Source organism: Sus scrofa, chromosome 7 (assembly GCF_054392235.1).
Source record: "Sus scrofa isolate SSC_HxYL_T2T_F1_AM1 chromosome 7, Sscrofa_HxYL_maternal_Yorkshire_Landrace_v2.0, whole genome shotgun sequence".
In the NCBI taxonomy this organism is placed as follows: Eukaryota; Metazoa; Chordata; class Mammalia; order Artiodactyla; family Suidae; genus Sus; species Sus scrofa.
This window is the reverse complement of record NC_139389.1, coordinates 99,307,186-99,327,465: the sequence shown is the minus strand read 5'-3', so window position 1 is coordinate 99,327,465 and position 20,280 is coordinate 99,307,186. Positions and strand designations below refer to the sequence as shown.

The 20,280-nt window shown below is 53.0% G+C and overlaps 1 protein-coding gene across 3 annotated transcripts in view; it reads left to right on the top strand.

Moving 5' to 3' along the window:
* Positions 1–20,280, top strand: part of KLHL25 (kelch like family member 25) — a 665,168-nt gene that overhangs the window by 18,101 nt on the left and 626,787 nt on the right. The window contains exons 2-3 of one of the 3 annotated variants that reach the window (XR_014810952.1): positions 9,180–15,114; positions 15,204–15,334. Coding sequence is in view for 2 of the 3 variants with exons in the window: in XM_084969477.1 (XP_084825603.1) it covers positions 9,191–10,960 (1,770 nt within the window). In the remaining variant the exon portion in view is untranslated. Of the gene's footprint in view, positions 1–9,176; positions 15,115–15,203; positions 15,335–20,280 lie in introns of all 3 variants that reach the window. The other 2 variants (XM_084969477.1, XM_005666300.4) reach the window with 2 other exon arrangements.

The window sequence follows — 20,280 nt, the reverse complement described above, 5'->3', positions numbered from 1 at the left end:
CCTGTCCCTGGCCTTTCTCTTCCCTGAATGGCCAGTGGTTTCCTCCCAGCCTTTTGCACCTGCTGTTTCTCCATCAGAACCCTCCTTTCCCCACCGTCACATCCTGGCTCCACTTGTCACTTCAGTTTCAGCTCACATGTGCCCTCTTCACAGGGGCCTTCTTCTCATTCTGTGGCCTGGTGCCGCTTTTTCCTCCCAGAACTCCCAGGAAGTGAGTTTCCTTCCTGGTTTGTTTCCTCCTTGCTGGTCTGTCTCCCCCCGACCCCTTCCACACTGCCAACCCCAGAGTGCAGCCCTGTAGGGGAGACAAGAACCCTTTCTCTCTGTGCCTGGCCTGACGCATGGGAATTGTTCGGGAAGCTTCTGGTGGATGAGTGAGTTAGAAACACATTACCTGCAAATCCCCCTCTGCCTGGGCGCTGGGCTTTTCCCACTCCCTCTGGCCTCTAGCAAAGAATGATGGGGTTGACACCCCTATTTTGAAAACGGCTACCTCTTGGCTGAGGAGGGGGTTAGTGCTGCAGGAAAAAGCCGGGCCTCCCCCAGAGTGATACCCCCCTCCACCCCACCAAATCCAGCTTCAATCACTTCTGGTGCCTTTTTCTGAGAATGGAGGCCTTTAGCTCCTAGTCAGTGGAATCTGAGGGCGAGCATGTCTGGTTTTCTTCTGAAGGTCTTACCTCTTGGCTATTTTGTTTCCTTGTGTGTTTAGTTAACTTTCCAAGGAGGATGAGAGGAATGAGCTGAGCACATTGTTGTTTGGTTGCATTTTGAGCGCTTCGCTGCAGGTAAGGATGGCAGTCTGGGGAGCCAAGAATCATTGGAGATGGATCAATACCTCTTAGCAGAATGATAAATTGCTGATTTGGTGCATGGCAGTGTCGTGCAGTTAATTTATGTGCCTTAAATCCATCAAAGCCTGGGATGACGCTTAGGTAATCAAAATAGTCCTGAGATACATACAGCATGAGAGCATCTGATTTACTGGGGCCGTGAAGGCAGGGGGCCATGGAGACAGGCTTCCAAGAGCCTGGACAGACCTGACTGCACACATACATTTTTTTCCCTTTCTTTATTATTATTATTATTTTAATAGTTATTTCCCCCAATACAATTTTTTTTTCTACTGTACAGCATGGTGACCCAGTTGCACATACATGTACACATTCTATTTTCACACATTATCATGCTCCATCATAAGTGACTAGACATAGTTCCTGGTGCTACACAGCAGGATCTAATTGCTAATCCATTCCAAAAGCAATAGTTTGAATCTATTAACCCCAAGCTCCCACTCCATCCCACTCCCTCCCCCTCCCCCTTGGCAACCACAAGTCTATTCTGCAAGTCCATGATTTTCTTTTCTGTGGAAAGGTTCATTTGTGCCTTTTATTAGATTCCAGATATAAGCGATATCATATGGTATTTGTCCTTCTCTTTCTGACTTATTTCACTGAGTATGAGAGTCTCCAGTTCCATTCATGTTGCTGCAAATGGCATTATTTTGTTCTTTTTTATGGCTGAGCAGTATTCCATTGTGTATGTGTACCACATCTTCCTAATCCAGTCATCTGTCGATGGACATTTGGGTTGTTTCCACATCTTGGCTATTGTGAATAGAGCTGCAATGAACATGCAGGTGCATGTCTCTTTTTTAAGGAAAGTTTTGTCTGGATATATGCCCAAGAGTGGGATTGCTGGGTCATATGGTAGTTCTATGTATAGATTTCTATGGTATCTCCATACTGTTCTCCATAGTGGTTGTACCAGCTTACATTCCCACCAAAGTGTAGGAGGGTTCCCTTTTCTCCACACCCCCTCCAGCATTTGTTATTTGTGGACTTATTAATGATGGCCATTCTGACTGGTGTGAGGTGGTATCTCGTAGTTTTGATTTGCATTTCTCTAATAATCAGTGGTGTTGAGCATTTTTTCATGTGCTTGTTGGCCATCTGTATATCTTCCTTGGAGAAATGTCTGTTCAGGTCTTTTGCCCATTTTTTAATTTGGTTGTTGGCTTTTTTGCTGTTGAGTTGAATAAGTTGCTTGTATATTCTAGAGATTAAGCCCTTGTCAGTTGCATCATTTGAAACTAGTTTCTCTCATTCTGTAAGTTGTCTTTTTGTTTTCTTTTTGGTTTCCTTTGTTGTGCAAAAGCTTTTCAGTTTGATTAGGTCCCACTGGTTTATTTTTGCTTTTATTTCTGTTGCTTTGGGAGACTGACCTGAGAAAATATTCATAAGGTTGATGTCAGAGAATGTTTTGCCTATGTTCTCCTCCAGGTGTCTTGTCTTATATTTAAGGCTTTAAGCCATTTTGAGTTTATTTTTGTGCATGGTGTGAGGGTTTGTTCTAGTTTCTTTGATTTACATGCAGCTGTCCAGAAAACTATCGGCCCAATATCTTTGATGAATATAGATGCAAAAATGCTCAACAAAAATTTAGCCATCTGAATCCAACAACATATAAAAAAGATCATATACCACCACCAGATGGGATTCATTCCAGGTACACAAGGATGGTTCAACATGTGCAAATCAATCAATGTCATACACCACATAAACAAACGTCAAAAACCACATGATCATTTCAATAGATGCAGAAAAAGCATTTGACAAAGTCCAACATCCATTCATGATCAAAACTCTTACCAAAGTGGGTATAGAGGGAACATACCTTAACATAATCAAAGCCATTTATGAAAAACCCACAGCAAATATAATACTCAATGGAGAAAAGCTGAAAGCCTTTCCACTAAAATCTGGAACATGATAAGGATATCCACTCTCACCACTGTTATTCAACATCATACTGGAAGTCCTAGCCACAGCAATCAGACAGACAGAAAAAATAAAAGGCATCCAAATAGGAAGAGAAGAGGCAAAACTGTCACTGTATGCAGATGACATGATACTATATACAGAAAACCCTAAGGACTCAACCCAAAAACTACTTGATCAAATTCAGCAAAGTAGCAGGATATAATATTAACATTCAGAAGTCAGTCACATTTCCGTATACTAACAATGAAATATTAGAAAAGGAATACAAAAATATAATGCCTTTTAAAATCGTACTCCAATAAATCAAATACCTAGGAATACACCTGACCAAGGAGGTAAAGGACTTAAATGCCGAGAACTGTAAAACATTAATCAAGGAAATTAAAGAAGATGTAAAGAAATGGAAAGATGTTCCATGCTCCTGGGCTGGAAAAATTAATATTGTAAAAATGGCTTTACTATGCAAAGCAATCTACAAATTCAATGCAATCCCTATCAAATTACCCATGACATTTTTCACAGAACTAGAACAATCCAAAAATGTATATGGAACCACGAAAGACCCAGAATTGCCAAAGCAATTCTGAAGAACAAAAGCCAAGGAGGAGGAGGCATAACTCTCCCAGACTTCAGGCAATATTACAAAATCACAGTCATCAAGACAGTGTGGTACTGGTACCAAAACAGACATAGAGACCAATGGAACAGAATAGAGAACCCAGAAATAAACTCAAACACCTATGGTCAATTAATCTTTGACAAAGGAGGCAAGAACATAAAATGGGAAAAAGACAGTCTTTTCAGCAAGCATTGCTGGGAAACCTGGACAGCTGCACACATACATTTTAATGCTCACCTCTCCGGCTGCCGGGAGCCTTCTATTTCTTTGGATCCCTCAGCTTCTGCATAGGGCTGGGTGCATAACTGGTACTGGACACGGAAGTCATTTCATTAATGTTCTTGCTGGCTGGGGTGGCCTCCCCTGGAGTGGAAAGGGTGGCGGCACCCACACAGCTAAGGCCCCTTACCCAGACCAGCAACCCCGATCCCCAATTCAGGAGCTGATGTCCCAGCTAGTCCTTGTACTAGGTAGGACTCCTGGTGGCAAGTGACAGGAAGGAAATCTAGATAGAGGCCGACGGGCTCAGGTCAGCAGGCACCAAGGCCCTGCTCTCCTCCTCGGTGCACCTCCTGCCCCAGCCTTTGTTCAGTCTGGGACCTCCTTCACCCTCCCCCGCAACCGAGTCTCCAGGGCCCATCCTGGGTGTGGGGCCCGTCACGGTGGCTGGGAGGATGTTGGGGCCCAGTAATGCACCGCTTTGGCCAGCCAGTCAAATGCCCTGCCTTGGATCCCATGTCTAAACAGCCTGAAGTGGAAGGTGTTTCCTGAGAACAGTTGGGTGTCAGAGTAGGCGGGGAGTGGGGGGTGTCCATCACGCATGTCCATTGTCACAGCCTCCCCAGCAGCGTCCACAGATGTCCCGGCCCACACCTTCTCTGGGCCTGGAGGGAGTTGGGTGAGCGCCGCAGCAGATGTCAGTGAGGTGAGCTCTGTGCACCACACACGTCTTGGCTTTGTCCATCAGTCCAGTTGAGCGGCCACTCTGTGTCAGGTCCCATCAGTTAGCACCATACATGATCCCACCCTTTGGGGGCCGGGGAGACAGAGGCAAGGAAGTGCATAGTGCTAAGTCGTGCAGGTGCTGTGAAGGCAGGAGTTGGGGAGCTGTGGGGAGGGGGTGACCTCAGCAAGGTGGACACTTTCAGGAGGCAGCAGAGTGAGCCATTCAGGAAAAATGAGATGGACAGGGGAGCATTCCAGGCAGAAGGCCAGCACCTGGAAAGGTCCTGAGACCCAGCGACATGTCCAGTGTGGCCTGAGGACCAGCTCATTGGGAAGTGGCAGGATACAAGGACAGAGGGCTAGCTAGTGAGGCGTGGGAGGCCACAGTGGGGAGCCAGAGTCTGCTGAGGGTGCTGGGATGGCCCTGTAGAGTTTTGGGCTAGGCAGGTGATGCTTTTTATTTTTTATTTATTCAAAAGATTTTTGTTTCCTTTTTAGGGCCACACTCGCAAGCATATGGAAGTTCCCAGGCTAGGGGTTGAATCAGAGTTACAGCTGCCGACCTACACCACAGCCACAGCAGTATGGGGTCCAAGCTGCGTCTGGGATCTACACCACAGCTCATGGCAATACTGGATCCTTTAAATCCCACTGAGTAAGGCCAGGGATCGAACCTGCATCCTCATGGATACTGGCTGGGTTTGTGACTGCTGAGCCACAACGGGAACTTCAGGGTGATGCTTCTTAAAAGACAGCTCTGGTCTCTGAGTGGATACACACCTCAGAGGGCACGAACTGAAGCAGAGGCTGATGAGGGGGTTTCGGCCTGTCCAGGGTGGGGACAGAGGTGATGGTCAGACCCAGGACTCCCGTAGGAGGTGAGGATGTGTGGTGGGCTGGATGTTGGGTGAGGGGACTTGGCTCCAGCACCACGGAGGGTGTCGGTGCCATTCCTGGGCTGGGGGAGGAGCAGGTTTGCGGGGGATCAGCACGAACTTGCCTGGACCCATTACAGTTGAGTAACAAGTCGGCTTCCAGGTATTTTGTGGTGGAAGTGAGGAGCCCGAGATGGGGCACCAGCACCCAGGGCCCCGAGCTGTCCGCCCACACTGGCCAGCCTGGGGCAGAAGGGCAGCCCTGCTGACCCGCAGGCCTGGGTGGAGACTGGCGGGCGATTCCCTCCCAGCGTCTGGGGTCAGCATCTTCATCTGTAAACCGGGGCAGGTGAGACTCTGCACCCTCTAGTCCTGGGGCTTCGGGGCTGACACTGGGAGATGGGCCCAGGATTGGGTGCCTCCCGAGAGGAGGTGGGACAGACAGGAGACCAGGCAGGGACCAATGCTCTCAGCTCTGCCTGGAGGAGCCTGGGCTGGCAGCCATCTGGGGGTGGGAACCGCTTGGGTGTGTCTACCCCTCTTGGGTTCTCCCCCTGTACAGGAGTTGGCGTCAGCGGGCAGGCATCCTGCTCCTGGCAGAATGGCGGTCAGCTGCGGGGCCCCAGGCTGACCTGGAGAAGTTGCCCCTTGACTCATTCTCAGGGCAGAAGTGGCTGCTCTGTTGGGGTTTGCCTTGCTGTGGGGTACTTGCTCAGTCTTTGGGTCCTGCTTTGTTCCGTCCTCAACTCCCTCATAAGGGGGTCACCACCTGGGTCCTTTCCAGGGTGGTCTTATTATTTTTTTATTTTGTTTTTTGGCCTCCCCACGGCACATGGAGTGTGGAGATCCCCTGGCCAGGGATCCGTTCTGAGCCACAGTTGCAACCTTCACTGCAAATGCGGCAATACCTGATCCTTTAACCCACTGTGCTGGGCTGGGGGTTGAACCTGCATCCCAGCACTGCAGAGTAGCTGCCAGTTCCATGGCACCACAGCGGGAACTCCCAGGGCAACCTTGTTAACAGCACCCAGAGTGGAGGTGGACTCAGCACAACCCCACAGCTCCAGTGCCGGCTGCCTCAGAAGTGGATCTGGGCCTGGGAGGGAGGAAGTGGGCCCCATGGGGCCAGATGACCCCAGAGGGCCTTCTCCTGACAGGCTTAGAGTATGTGTCCACTTGTGACTGTGCAGGGAAAGGGGCTGTCCACTCTCTGGCTGGCCCTGGGCCAGGTCCTGTGCACAGCCACTGGCCCAGCCTCCCCCCTCCTCCCAGGAGCAGGTAATGACATCCTGTTACATGGCTGTAGTTCATAAGGCAAAGAGTTGGCATTGCACCCCAGGGCTGCCTGTAAAATGAGCCCGGGATGAGTTTGGCATCACACACAGGTGTCTAAGCCCCAGCATTCAAGACCACATTTCAGCTGGAGCTCAGAGCAGCCTGGCTCCCTGGCTGGGTGGGTGGGGGTTGCTGCCAGGCAAGAGGCAGGGAGATGCCCAGGGACCCAGAGCCGGTGGTGCCTATGGAAAAGCAGGTGCTTGAGGTAGAGCCTCAGTACCAGGGTGCTGAACTGGGGTCTTTGGAGCTAGTTCCCCAGCTGGCACACAGATCAAACACCACATCTCGTGGACAGCCCAGGCATGTGGGGGCAGGACGGATGGAGTCACCCAGTGGATGGCCCATGGAAGGGTGTCCAACGAAAGGGATCAGAAGCCACAATGAGGGTTCAGCAGTCACACAGTCTGGGATTCGGGTTGGGTAATTCAGATCTTGGGGACAGTGCAGACACACCGCCAGTTAGCCTTAGAGGCTAGAACAGCACAGCCTATCATCTCTGTGATGCCTGGTCCCAGGGCCAGGCTCCAGAGTCAAGCTCTATAAATAATTGCCAAGGAATGAGGGACTCTCAGAGGCTGGAGCAGGGCAAGAACTTTGTTTGGTAGATGAGAAAACCAAGTTGCAACGGAGGGGAGAGGTGCCCCAGGGAGGGTGATGGCGCTGGGACCACCGTGTACCGCCTGGACGTAGGGTCCGGCACTCTGCCACTCATGCGGGCTACACACAGACACACGTTCACACTCCTCAGGCCTACCTCTTTGCCCCACAGCTCAGTGGCCCTCAGTGGCAGGTTTGCACAGCAATGTCCCTAGCAGGTCACCAAGCATGGTCTGCTGGGGCTCGGGGGCCACAGCAGCAAGGCCAGGCCTGGCCCCTGTGCCTTCCTGGCCAGGGCCTGGGAGCAAGGGCCTTGCCCGGGCAGCTCTGATCGTGTCAGCAGTGGTTTCCCTTGTTCTTTGCCAGGAGAGGAGTGAGCAAGAGAGAGAGGTGCACTTAGACCCTAATTTACAATCCAGTCCAGTGGAGCATGAGATTGCAGCCTTCCTTCACCTGCTTATTACTTCAGCACAAGATTGACTTGGAGTTGGGAGGGAGGGGAGTTATATACTTTTGAAAATAAAAATGAAAAAGGTTTTTTTTTTTTTTTTTTTTTTTTTTTTTAAACCTTATTACCAGCAGGAAGGAGGAAGCTAGGCTTTTGGGGTCAGGACACTGCATACAGCTTGCTTTTTGGCCACTTGCGCTGGAGACCTAGGAATTTGCCTGCCTGTTGGCTGAGCCTTGTTTCCACAGCACCAGAGTGGGGTCTTGGGTCGTGCCATTGGGTGGGCTTTAATTAAAGTACTTTGGAATCCCTGCAGGTGACAAGCCCTGTGTCTGTCTGCTCTGGGGACCAGCACTCTGAGCCCCAAGTCTAGGAGGGACTAGGGGGGACCTGGCAGAGGAGGGCAGACAAGGGGGCGTGTGGATGCTCGCTGTGGTCCAGGAGCCTGGAGTCACCCGGAGGGACTGGGGGGGCCTGACGGCTGCAGGTTTTTCAGCTGCTTTGGTTGCGGCAGATCTGGATTGCTTTAGTGTTCTGTCACTAAGGCTGTTGTCTTGGCTTCTGGTTGGGACCTCGAAATTGAGCAGGTGTCCTAAGGGTGAGCTGTGACTGGTCAGCTGGCCACATCTCCACACCCTCTCTCATCCCAGCTGGGCCAAGAGGCCTCTAGAAAGCCCTGGGTTTGCAGAACATGTCTGCACAGAGGGCTTGGGCTCAGCTCTTGAGGAACTTTCCAAGGGCAAGGGGGTTGAGGGGTGTGGCCAGTGGTGTTGGAGCCCAGCTCAGGCCTGGGCTGAGCAGGGAGTAAGGTGCTGCTTTGGGTCCACAGCTGCTTGGGAACCTTTTTTTTTTTTTTTTTTTTTTTTTTTTTAAGGGCCATATGGAAGTTCCTAGGCTAGGGGTCTAACAGGAGCTGTAGAAGCTACCAGCCTAGGCCATAGCCATAGCGATAGCGACGTGGACTCTGAGCTGAGTCTGTGACTTACTTACACCACAGCTTGCGGCAGTGCCGGATCCTTAACCCACTGGGCGAAACCAGGTCTTGAACCTGTGTCCTCAGAGATACTGGTCAGGTTTCTTTCTGTTTAGCCACAATGAGAACTCCAGGAACACTTTCCAGAGTCTCCCTACAGGAGCCTGCGTCTCCTTAGGCCAATGTGGGGTAGAGGTTGGGCTGGGACTGGACAGCCCAGGCGGGAGCCTGGCTGCAGGATGGGGCCACAGAACACCAAGCAGTGGAAGGTGCCCAGGGCTGCACCCCTTTGTATCGCCCTGCCGCCTTGAGACACCATTTGCTTGTTCTCGAAACCACGAGAGGCAGCCACAGCGCTGAGGTCACCCAAGGAGTTGCATATCCAGAGCTGGTCCCAAAGCAGTTGGGCTGCACCTCAGCCTCTGCACCTGAGTCCTTGGCCATCTGATTGAGCAGCGGGTCCTGGTCAGGGTTTGGCAGAGCTGAACAGAGTAGGGGTGGAAGGGGCGGGGCCCCTGGAGACGGGGTGAGTGGGGAGCTGTGGGGGGCACCGGGCCTGGCCCTTCTCACCTATGGCCTTCCCCCCCCCCCCACTCCCCAGCAGGTCAGCTCAGTATGTCGGTCAGCGTCCACGAGACTCGCAAGTCGCGGAGCAGCACGGGCTCCATGAACATCACGCTGTTCCACAAGGCGTCGCACCCCGACTGCGTGCTGGCTCACCTCAACACGCTGCGCAAGCACTGCATGTTCACCGACGTCACGCTCTGGGCGGGCGACCGCGCCTTCCCCTGCCACCGCGCTGTGCTGGCCGCCTCCAGCCGCTACTTTGAGGCCATGTTCAGCCACGGCCTGCGGGAGAGCCGTGACGACACGGTCAACTTCCAGGACAACCTGCACCCCGAGGTGCTGGAGCTGCTGCTGGACTTCGCCTACTCGTCCCGCATCGTCATCAACGAGGAGAACGCAGAGTCGCTGCTGGAGGCGGGCGACATGCTGCAGTTCCACGATGTGCGCGACGCGGCCGCCGAGTTCCTGGAGAAGAACCTGTTCCCGTCCAACTGTCTGGGCATGATGCTGCTGTCCGACGCCCACCAGTGCCGCCGGCTCTATGAGTTCTCCTGGCGCATGTGCCTGGTGCACTTCGAGACGGTGCGCCAGAGCGAGGACTTCAACAGCCTGTCTAAGGACACCCTGCTGGACCTCATCTCCAGCGACGAGCTGGAGGCGGAGGATGAGCGTGTGGTCTTCGAGGCCATCCTCCAGTGGGTCAAGCATGACCCGGAGCAGCGCAAGGCACACCTGCCTGAGCTCCTGCGTGGTGTGCGGCTGGCCCTGCTGCCGTCCGACTGCCTGACGGAGGCCGTGTCCGGCGAGGCCCTGCTCATGGCTGATGAGCGCACCCGGCTCATCGTGGACGAGGCGCTGCGCTGTAAGACGCGGATCCTGCAGAACGACGGCGTGGTCACCAGCCCCTGCGCCCGGCCGCGCAAGGCCGGCCACACGCTGCTCATCCTGGGCGGCCAGACCTTCATGTGTGACAAGATCTACCAGGTGGACCACAAGGCCAAGGAGATCATCCCCAAGGCAGACCTGCCCAGCCCCCGCAAGGAGTTCAGTGCCTCAGCCATCGGCTGCAAGGTCTATGTGACAGGGGGCCGGGGCTCCGAGAACGGGGTCTCCAAGGACGTGTGGGTGTACAACACCGTCCACGAGGAGTGGTCCAAGGCGGCGCCTATGCTGATCGCCCGCTTCGGCCACGGCTCAGCCGAACTGGAGAACTGCCTGTACGTGGTCGGGGGTCACACGTCCCTGGCTGGCGTCTTCCCAGCCTCCCCATCTGTCTCCCTGAAGCAGGTGGAGAAGTACGACCCCGGGGCCAACAAGTGGACGATGGTGGCCCCACTGAGAGATGGCGTCAGCAACGCCGCTGTCGTGAGCGCCAAGCTGAAGCTCTTTGTGTTCGGGGGGACCAGCATCCACCGGGACATGGTGTCCAAAGTCCAGTGCTATGACCCCTCGGAGAACCGGTGGACAATCAAGGCTGAGTGTCCCCAGCCCTGGCGGTACACCGCCGCCGCCGTGCTGGGCAGCCAGATCTTCATCATGGGAGGTGACACGGAATTCACGGCTGCCTCAGCCTACCGCTTCGACTGCGAGACCAACCAGTGGACTCGGATTGGGGACATGACAGCCAAACGCATGTCCTGCCATGCCCTGGCCTCGGGCAACAAGCTCTACGTGGTGGGGGGCTACTTTGGGACCCAGCGGTGTAAGACCCTGGACTGCTATGACCCCACCTCGGACACGTGGAACTGCATCACCACCGTGCCCTACTCGCTCATCCCCACGGCCTTTGTCAGCACCTGGAAGCACCTGCCTGCGTGAGAGCAACTGCAGGGCCCAGCCAGGTGAGCCCCTTTCCTCCCAGGCCTGTTCCCACTTGGGGTAAAGGTTGTGTCTTCCAGGGAAGGCTGGGTGGGACAGCAGGTGGGGGCCTTTTTTCACTCTGGAGCCAAAGTCTGGCTCTGTCCCTTACTTGCTAGTTGATCTTGAGCAAAGCATATACTCCTTGAGCAAAGCATATACTCCTTCTGCCAAAACGGACATGTCCCAGACATGACTGCAGGTTACAGTCATCGGGGATCTTTGCTAATCCTCCGTGGAGTTTAGGCCAACCCATGAACTCTGGAGAGATGGCCTCTAGGCAAGGGCATCCTCTCTCTGACACCAACTGCGAGGCAGGGGTTGTGCAGAACCTTCTCAGATCCAGCACTCACTCAGGAACTCAGGAGTGGACTGAAGGTGTATGTTTATAGTTGTGGTTTATTATGGGGAAAGGATACAGATTATGATAAGCACAGGACAGAGATGCAGGGGGCAGAGTCCTGGATGGGGGTCCAGATGCAAGGCATCCCTTGTCTGGCCCCCTTGAAGTCAAGACAGCATTATTCTCCCAGCATCAGTGAATGACAATACACACAGAATACTGCCCACCAGGGAAGCTCACACAAGCTCTGGTGTCCAGAGTTTTTAATCAGGGCCCCATCATCGCACAGGCATGATTGATGGATTGTCTGCATGGTTACTGTCAAGTCAGCTGGTCCAGTGTGTCCCAAAGCCCTCACCCTAAGTCACACAGATGTGGCCTCCCCGACCCTAAACAAAGACACTCCTATCAGGTGTCATGCAGATCACCTCCCAAAAGCCAAGGGCAAAGGTCAGACCTTTGGGCAAGGCTAAAATATTTTTTTTCAACTTAATTTTTATTTTATATTTGAGTATAGTTGATTTACAATGTTGTGTTAGTTTCAGGTGTATAGCACAGTGATTCAGTTATACATTCTGTTTTTGTGCTGGTACTGCACTGTTTTCATCACAGTAGCTTTGTAGTATAGTCTGAACCAGGGAGCCTGATTCCTCCAGGTTCATTTTTCTTTCTTAGGTTTGCTTTGGCTGTTCGGGGTCTTTTGTGTTTCCATACAAATTTAAACATTTTTTTGGTTCTAGTTCTGCAAAAAATGCCATTGATAATTTGATAAGGATTGCATTGAGTCTGTAGATTGCCTTGGGTAATATAGTCATTTTGACATTCTTGATTCTTCTAGGCCAACAACACAACATATCTTTCCATCTGTTTGTGTCATCTTTGATTTCTTTCATCCATCTTACAGTTTTCAGAGTTCAGGTCATTTGCCTCCTTAGGTTTATTCCTAGTTATTTTATTCTTTTTGATGTGATGGTAAATGTGATTTTTTCCTTAATTTGTTTTTCTGATCTTTCACTGTTAGTATATATAAATGCAACAGATTTTTGCATATTAGTTTTGTATCCCACAACTTTACTAAATTAATTGATGAGGTCTAGCAGTTTTTTGGTGGAGTCTTTAGAATTTTCCATGTGTAGTATCATGTCATCTGCAAACAGTGACAATTTTATATCTTTTTTTTCCGATTTGGATTCCTTTTATTTCTTTTTCTTCTGATTGCTGTGGCTAGACTTCCAAAACTATGTGGAATAAAGGCAATGAGAGTGGACATCCTTGTCTCAACCCTGATTTTAGAGGAAATGCCTTCAGCTTTTCACCATTGAGAATGGTGTTACCTGTGGGTTTGTCATATATGGTCTTTATTATGTTGAGGTAGGTTTATTCTGTGCCCATTTTCTGGAATGTTTTTGTCATAAATGAGTATTGAATTTTGTCAAAAGCTTTTTCTGCATCTATGAAGATGATCCTATGGGTTTTAATTCTTCAGTTTGTTAATATGGTGTGTCACCCCGATTGATTTGTAGTTATTGAAGAATCCTTGCATCCCTGGGATGAATCCCACTTGCTCATGATGTATGACTGTTAGGATTTCGTTTGCTAGTATTTTGTTGAGGATTTTTGTGTCTATGTTCTTCAGTGATATTAGCCTGTAATTGTGTGTGTGTGTGGTATCTTTGGTTTTGGTATCATAAAATTTGGCTGGTTTTGGTATCATGGTGGCCTCATAGAATGAGCTTGGGAGTGTTCCTTCCTCTGCAGTTTTTTGGAATTGTTTAAGAAGGATAGGTGTTAACTCTTCTCTATATGTTTGATAGAATTTAATTTTAATGTTGTCCTAGAGGTCTCTGAGATTGTCTTCATCACTTTTTATTCTTTTTTCTTTATTCTGTTCCATGCCAGTGATTTCCACCACTCTGTCTTCCAGCTCACTTACTTGTTCTGTCTCAATTATTCTATTGGTTTTTTCTAGTGTATTTTTCATTTCAGCTATTGTATTGCTCATCTCTGTTTTGTTCTTTAAGTCTTCTAGGTCTTTGTTAAACATTTCTTGTATCTTCTTGGTCTGTGCCTGCATTCTTTTTCCAGGATATTGGATCATCTTTACTGTCATTACTCTGAATTTTTTTTCAGGTAGATTGCCTGTCTCCACTTCACTTGGTGGTTCTTCTGGGATTTTATCTTGTTTCTTTGTCTGGAACATATTTCTCTGCTGTCTCATTTTGTCTTTCTGTATTTGTGGTCGCCTTTCCACAGGCTGCAGGATTGTAGTTCCTCTTGCTTCTGGTGTCTGCACCCGGGTGGGTGAGATTGGTCCAGGGGCTTGTGCAGGCTTCCTGGTGGAAGGGACTGGTGCCTGCCCACTATTGGGTAGAGCTGGGTCCTGTCCCTCTGGTGGGCAGGCCTGTGTCAAGTGGTGTGTTTAGAGGTGGCTGTGAGCTCACTAAGACCTTAGGCAGCCTGTATACTGATGGGTGGGGTTGCTCCTGCCCTGATGGTTATTTTGTCTGAGGTTACCAGCACTGGAGCTTGCAGGCTGTTGGATGGCACCAGGTCTTGGTGCCAAAATGCGACCTCCAGGACGGCTCATGATCAATATTCCCTAGGACCTCTGCCACCAGTGTCCCCACAGTGAGCCACAGCTGACCCTTGCTTCTCCAGAAGCAAGGTAGATCTACAGGTAGGTCTGGCCCGGATGTTTATGGAGTCACTGTTTTGCCCTGGGTCCCAGTGTACATGAAACCTTGTGTGCACCCTCCCAAGAATGGAGTCTCTTTTCCACCAGTCCTATGGCGCTACTGCACTCAAGCCCTACTGCCTTCAAAGCCAAATACTCTGGGGGCTCCTCTTCCCAGTGACAGACCCTCAGACTGTGGAGCCTGATGTGGGGCTCAGGACTCTGGCTCCTGTGGGAGAACCTCTGCAATATAATTATTTTCCAGGTTGTGAGTCATCTACCTGGCGGGTATGGGATTTGATTATATCATGAAAGCACCACTCCCCAATCTTGTTGTGGCTTCTTCTTTGTCTTTGGATGTAAAACATCTTTTTTGTTATTTTCCAATTTTTTTGTTGATGATCATTTAGCAGTTAGTTGTGATTTTGGTGTTTTTGTGAGAGGAGGTGAGTCCAAGTCCTTCTCCACCATTTTGTCCAGAATCAAGGGGCTGCTTTTAGCTTGGATGTTTGCTGCCTGTCTCCTCAGTGTGTGCTGTCTGTTATCCCCTTGCTATGGGCTGTGCAGGTGTAGCAGCCTTTGTGCACTCCCGGGATGGCAGGGGCAGTGCTTGGCACCTGCTTGCAGGTCTCCTAGTGGTGGCTGCAGCCCATGCACACCTGGGACAGCAGGGATAGCGCTTGGCACCTGCCTGTGAGTCTTTTAGGGAGAGTGGCAACCCACATACTCTCAGGACAGTGGGGGCAGCTTGGTACCTGCTTGTGAGTCCCGCAGCAGCAGCAGCCCGTGCCTGCCTCTAGAGCCCATGATGGTGGTGGCACCGAGCTCTCCTCAGTGGTGTCCTGTTGCCTGAGCGCCCTGACAGGGAAAGCAGCTCTTATGGCAGCCCCGGCCCTCTCCTTGCACACCCCCAACGATGGTGCCTTGCTTCTCTGGAGGACCCAGGTTTCTAGTACACCCCCAGCTGCCTCATTCCAGCCTCTCCCTCAGTCCAGTCTCCAAGCAGCCAAACCTGGTCCTCCCTCTCCTAGGGTTTGACTTCTGAAGCCCGAGCTTCAGCTCCCAGCCCCCACCCGTATCAGTGGACAGGTGTCCCAGGCGGGAGCTCAGGGCAGCAGTGCCAGGCTTCTGTGCGGGCCACCCTGTGTTTTGCCTTCCATAGACCAGCTGCTGTGCTCTCCTCCCAGGCTCCGGAGCGCTGGCTCCATGCAGGCTGATCTCCCCACTGGTGTGGGGACTTCCCAGGATGTGGGGTACCTTTGTTCCTTCACAGTCCTCTCCCAGGGGTGCAGGCTCCATCCCCATTCCTTCCTTTCTCGTTCTCTTTTCTTCCTTCTTCCTTTTGTCTGACCCGGTTACGTGGAGGGTTTCTTGCCATTTCAGAAGTCTGAGGTTTTCTGCCGGTGTTCCATAGATGTTCCGTGTGAATCGTTCCACGTGTAGAAGTGTGTGTGTGGTTTTTTTTTAAGGAGTTTCCCAGGTTAGAGGTCTAATTGGAGCTGCAGCTGTCTACACCACAGCCACAGCAAGGCAGGATCTGAGCCGCATTTGCGACCTACACCACAGCTCACAGCAACGTCGGATCCTTAACCCACTGAGCAAGGCCATGGATCGAACCCACAACCTCATGGGTCCCAGTCAGATTTGTTTCCACTGCGCCATGACGGGAACTCCGTAGATGTGTTTTTAATGTATTTGTGGGAGGAGGTGGGCTGCACATCCTGCTCCTCCGCCACCTTGATCACTCCCCAAGGTTAAATTCTTCCCTACGCAAATGCGAAGCCCAGGTGCTGCCCCAGACCACGTGCGTCGGGGCCTCTGGGGGCCAGGCCTTAGTAGCCTTTGTGGCTCCAGGTGAGTCCGTGCGTAGCCAGGTGAGAGCCCTGCACTGGGGACTTGTGAGAAGGAACAAGAGGGGAGTAGGTGGAGCACTCGGAGGGGGACATGTGCTGGCTCTGTGGTCCGGTGCCACTCTAGACATCCAGACATCTGGTGTACCAGGGCTCTTGGGTCCTGCCTCTCCTGGAGGCAGCTGCGTGGTCGCCGGTGTGCAAGGGAGCCTCTTGTCCCCCGTTTCCCATCTCCTATCCACCTGCAAGATGGAGAACAGGCCTTTCTCAAAGCAGGTGTCATGAGAAGTGAGGGCAGGCCCCCTGCAGGATTTGCTGCAGTGCTGCCCCAGTTACCCAGAGTTATCTCACTCCCTGTTCCTAGCACCATCATTATATGAAAAGAGGAGGTGACAACAATGCAGGGAGCAAAGGGACATATCTCAGTGCTCTTTGTGGGTGACTGAGGAACTGGGAGACAGGAGATGGGACTTGCCCAGGTTCTTAGGTCAGGAAGGGAGAGGGTGGAAGGAAGGACCAGCCTGTCCCCGAGGACCTCTTCAGGGGGCCGAGGGGGCAGGGGGAGCTTTCCTGCAGCCCCTCTGGGGCAGGATCCGTGCAGGTACAGAGATTAGATTAGGGTGTGCCAAGCCAGCCCGCCAGGGGCTCCGGGGCTGGAGTGAGGTGATGGACTTGTAGGCACCAGAGAAGGTGCCTCGTGGCCAGGTTCTGGCCCTTAGCCCTCCTCAGCAACTTGGCCCTTGGGGTGGTGATGTCTGGGGACCCCAGGTTCATGGGAGGCAGGAGATGTGGGTCCAGGCGGCTCAGAGAAGCAGGGTAGGGTGGGAGAGCCAGGGTCATGCAGGAGAACCCTGGCCCCGGCTGGTCCTGGCCTCCAAGGTGCTTCTCTGCCCAGTCCCTCCCTGCCCACACCCACCCCAGGCTCCTGCAGCCTTGAGGAGCCAGCCCTCAGCCCTGTGCAGTTCAGGTCACAGGAGCCCCGTCAGGAGCCAGCCTGAGCTGAAAAATTAATTTCCTCAATGACCCAGTGGCTGCTGACAAGAATGCTGAAAGCTCTACACGGCAAAAGCAATCATACTTAGCTGGGATTGCTTCTGAATGGAATCTGATGTTTCAGCTATTAAATCAAATCCAGCCGGGCCTTCGAGGCCCTTAAAGGGATACGCACACCGGCAGGCCAGGCAGGCCCTGGCGAGGGCATCAGCTCTGTGCATTTAGGGTGTTGCTGTCACAAAGGCCAGCCTGGATGGGAATGGGGCTCTGTTCTCTTTTAAGGTGTCTCTGCCTTGTTTTGTTATTATCTGCTCTTATCCTCTTTGGGAGAAAAGTCTGGCCGGCCAAATATCTTGGGCTTCAAATGGAACATTGGAGTTTCCTCGTTGAGTCCCTGGGAACTTAGGAAGCTGGACTGGTCACCTCTGGGGCCTGATGGTGCCTCCCATCTCAGGCTGCCCAGCCCAGGCGGCTTTGACCTTGTCTGGTGTTTGCCCATCCCCGGGACCTTGAAGGGCAGTTCTTCTCCAAGTGGGCCAGGTAGGGGGACAGGTCAGCGGGACCCATTGAGCCCCTTTTCCAAGACTGCCCTTCCTTCTGGGGACATGGAAGGGAAGCAGACATTGACTTTTGGTTCTGACTCTTGCAGGCTTGACCTGAACTTCAGCTTTCCCATCTGGAAAACAGGAATAAAAATTACATTCCTCATAGTGGCTGAGTGGAAGAGATCAAGTGAGAGGCTGGGTTCAGAGTCAGCTTTTGTATGAGGTCGGTGGGGGTGAAGGGGGGTGAGAATGGGTTCAGGATGCTTCAGGCGGCAGGGGCCCTGGACCAGGGTCCAGCCTCCGCGGTCGAGATCACGCTTTTCTTGAGCCTGGCTGAGGGCCGCACGGGCTTGTTCCTTCGGTCCTCCCTGGTCCACGGCGTGGGTGCTGTGGTCTCAGGGGTGAGGTTGTGACAGAGCACTGGGACAGGAGGCTGACGCTTGGGTGTGCCCAGCCTTCCCTTGGCTCCCGGGAAATGGGGCCGTCTGGCAGGAAGGCCACCCCTCCCTGCTGCTGCTGAGGCAGCTGCCAGTGCTGCCAGACCCGCTGGAGGAGTAGCTCCCACCTGGAAGGCCACACACCAGGTTCTAAGGGCAGTCAGGAGCGAGGGGCAGCAGGTGGCCTTGGTGTGGGTGCTGCCCACCAGACATGGGCCCGGTGTGGGTGCTGCCCTGGTGGTGGGTGTGGAGGGGGTGGGAGGGGTCCTGGGACAGCAGTGGTGGGTGAGGGGCTGGGCCCCAGCCCTCTCAGTGAGGATGAGCAGAGATGTGGCGTGCCTGCTGTGCCCGCCACCCGCACTCCCCCGCTGCCCCCAGCCTGGCTGCCAGCTAGGAATCCCTTGGGTCCAGAGCTGAGGCCAGAGAATGGGATCTGTACCCAGCCCGTCTTCTAAGTGCCCCTCCTGATCCCTACAGGTATGGGATCGGCCAGGGGTCCTGCCTGCAGTGCCTCTCGGGTTCCAAACCACTCTGTCCATCCCTTCAGGGACCACCAGCCAGAGGTGCCCTGTGCTCTGCGGCTCCTCCCCGTCACCCTGGGCGACTTCCCTGGTTGTCCCCAAGGGTCTTGTTTCCTCGTCTTGGACACCAGCTGAGAATTCTGGGTGATGCCTGCGTCCATGCCGAGTGCCCCCGTCCTGAGTCCATTCAGTCCTCTCGGAAGCGTTTGTCGTAGGCACTGTTGTCACAGAGCTGGCACCTGAGAGTTAGGGTGGGTGGTTGGCAGCAGACTAACAGCTCATAAGAGTTGGAGTGGGATCTAAGCCCTAGACGTGCCCAAAACCTGCAGGTGTCTCGAGAGGCCTGGGTACCTGGCAGCCCCACGTCTGCAGCAGAGATAGGCCCGGCATGGGTGCTGCCCGGTGGTGGGTGTGGAGCGCTGTGTTGGAAGCTGAATGCCGGCAGGTCTCCAGAGCCAGCCCTTAGCTCCCACGTCACAGATCCTTGTCTCTAGGTGACGGTGGCTGGGAGGCCCCTCGAGCTGGGGTGGCACCCACCTCCCTGGTTACCCGCCAAGTGTAGACTGGCGTGAACATTTTTTCCTCTTCTCCCCCACTGAGCTCCCCCAGCCCCGCCTGGGCTGCCGTCTCTAGAACACTGGGGCCAGGGCCAGGCTGCCAGGAGCCCTTCTTCTCCTCCTGGGCATTGTCGGGTCCAGCCGATTGAGGTGCTGGGGCACAGGCTCCATCCCAGCTCTGGGATAGGCTCAGCCTGTTAGTCCCCTGTGGGGCCCGCGGGGGCTCGGTTGCTGCCGCAAGTGGTGAGGGGGGATGATTCAGCACATTCTGTCCTGCCTTAAAAGAAATCACTGCCAAGAGGAAACCCCAGAGCCCAGGATTCAGGGCTGGGCCTGGTGTGGCAAGGAGGGGGCCCAGGGTGGGAGGTCAGGCCTTTTTGAAACACCCCATGTCTGCCCATCTGTCCGCACACTTGGTCTCCCATTCTGCCTGCCTTCACCAGGGGCATGATCAGGTGCCCACCACCATTGGTGGTACAGTCCGCAAAGCAGGCCCCCTTCCAACAACCCATGGGCCAGCGAGGGCAGTCATGGGGTTGACCTGGGCCTGCTGCGCACAGATGATGCCAGACGACCGCTGACCCCACGTCTGCTCTGCAAGGTAGGGGAGAGTCCTGTCAACTGAAAAAAGCTAAAGGTTGAGAATCATGTTTTATTTGGTGGACAAAACTGAGGACTTAAAGGAGTTCCCACTGTGGCTTATCGGGTTATGAACCTGACCAGTATCCTTGAAGATGAGGGTTCTATCCCTGGCCCCGCTCAGCGGGTTAAGGATCTGGCGTTGCCGTGAGCTGTGGTATAGGTCACAGAGACAGCTTGGTTCTTGCATTGCCGGGGCTGTGGCATAGGCCAGAGGCTACAGCTCCGATTCAACCCTTAGCTTGGGAACTTCCATGTGCCGCAGATGTAGCCCTAAAAACCAGGGGGGGTGGGAAGAAAAACCCTGAGAACTTAAGCCCAGGAGAGCATCTGAGAGAACTCAGAGACCACCTGCTCTGAAGAGGCAAGGGGGGAGCCAGGAGCATAGGGGTTTTTGCAGCAGACGCAGTAGTCAGAGCATAAAAAGATTACTGTTAATTAAAGACATCGAGGCATCTCAAGTGAAGGAAAGTAGCATTTTCTATGTATGGGAAGATGCAAGAGTGTGGCTCAGTGCCATCATTCCTTTGACATGCACCTCAATCTCTGGGGCCAACATCCTGTGCTTCTCACCCAGAGTCTCCTCAGGGTGCATTTTCCAGGGGTGGCCGATGGCTTGATGGCAGGCATCCTGTTTCTGAGCTCCCTCAGAGCTCACTGTCGGCTCTAATGTGATGGCCTCGTGGCGGCAACATCCTTTCTTTGCTGATATGGCAGGCACG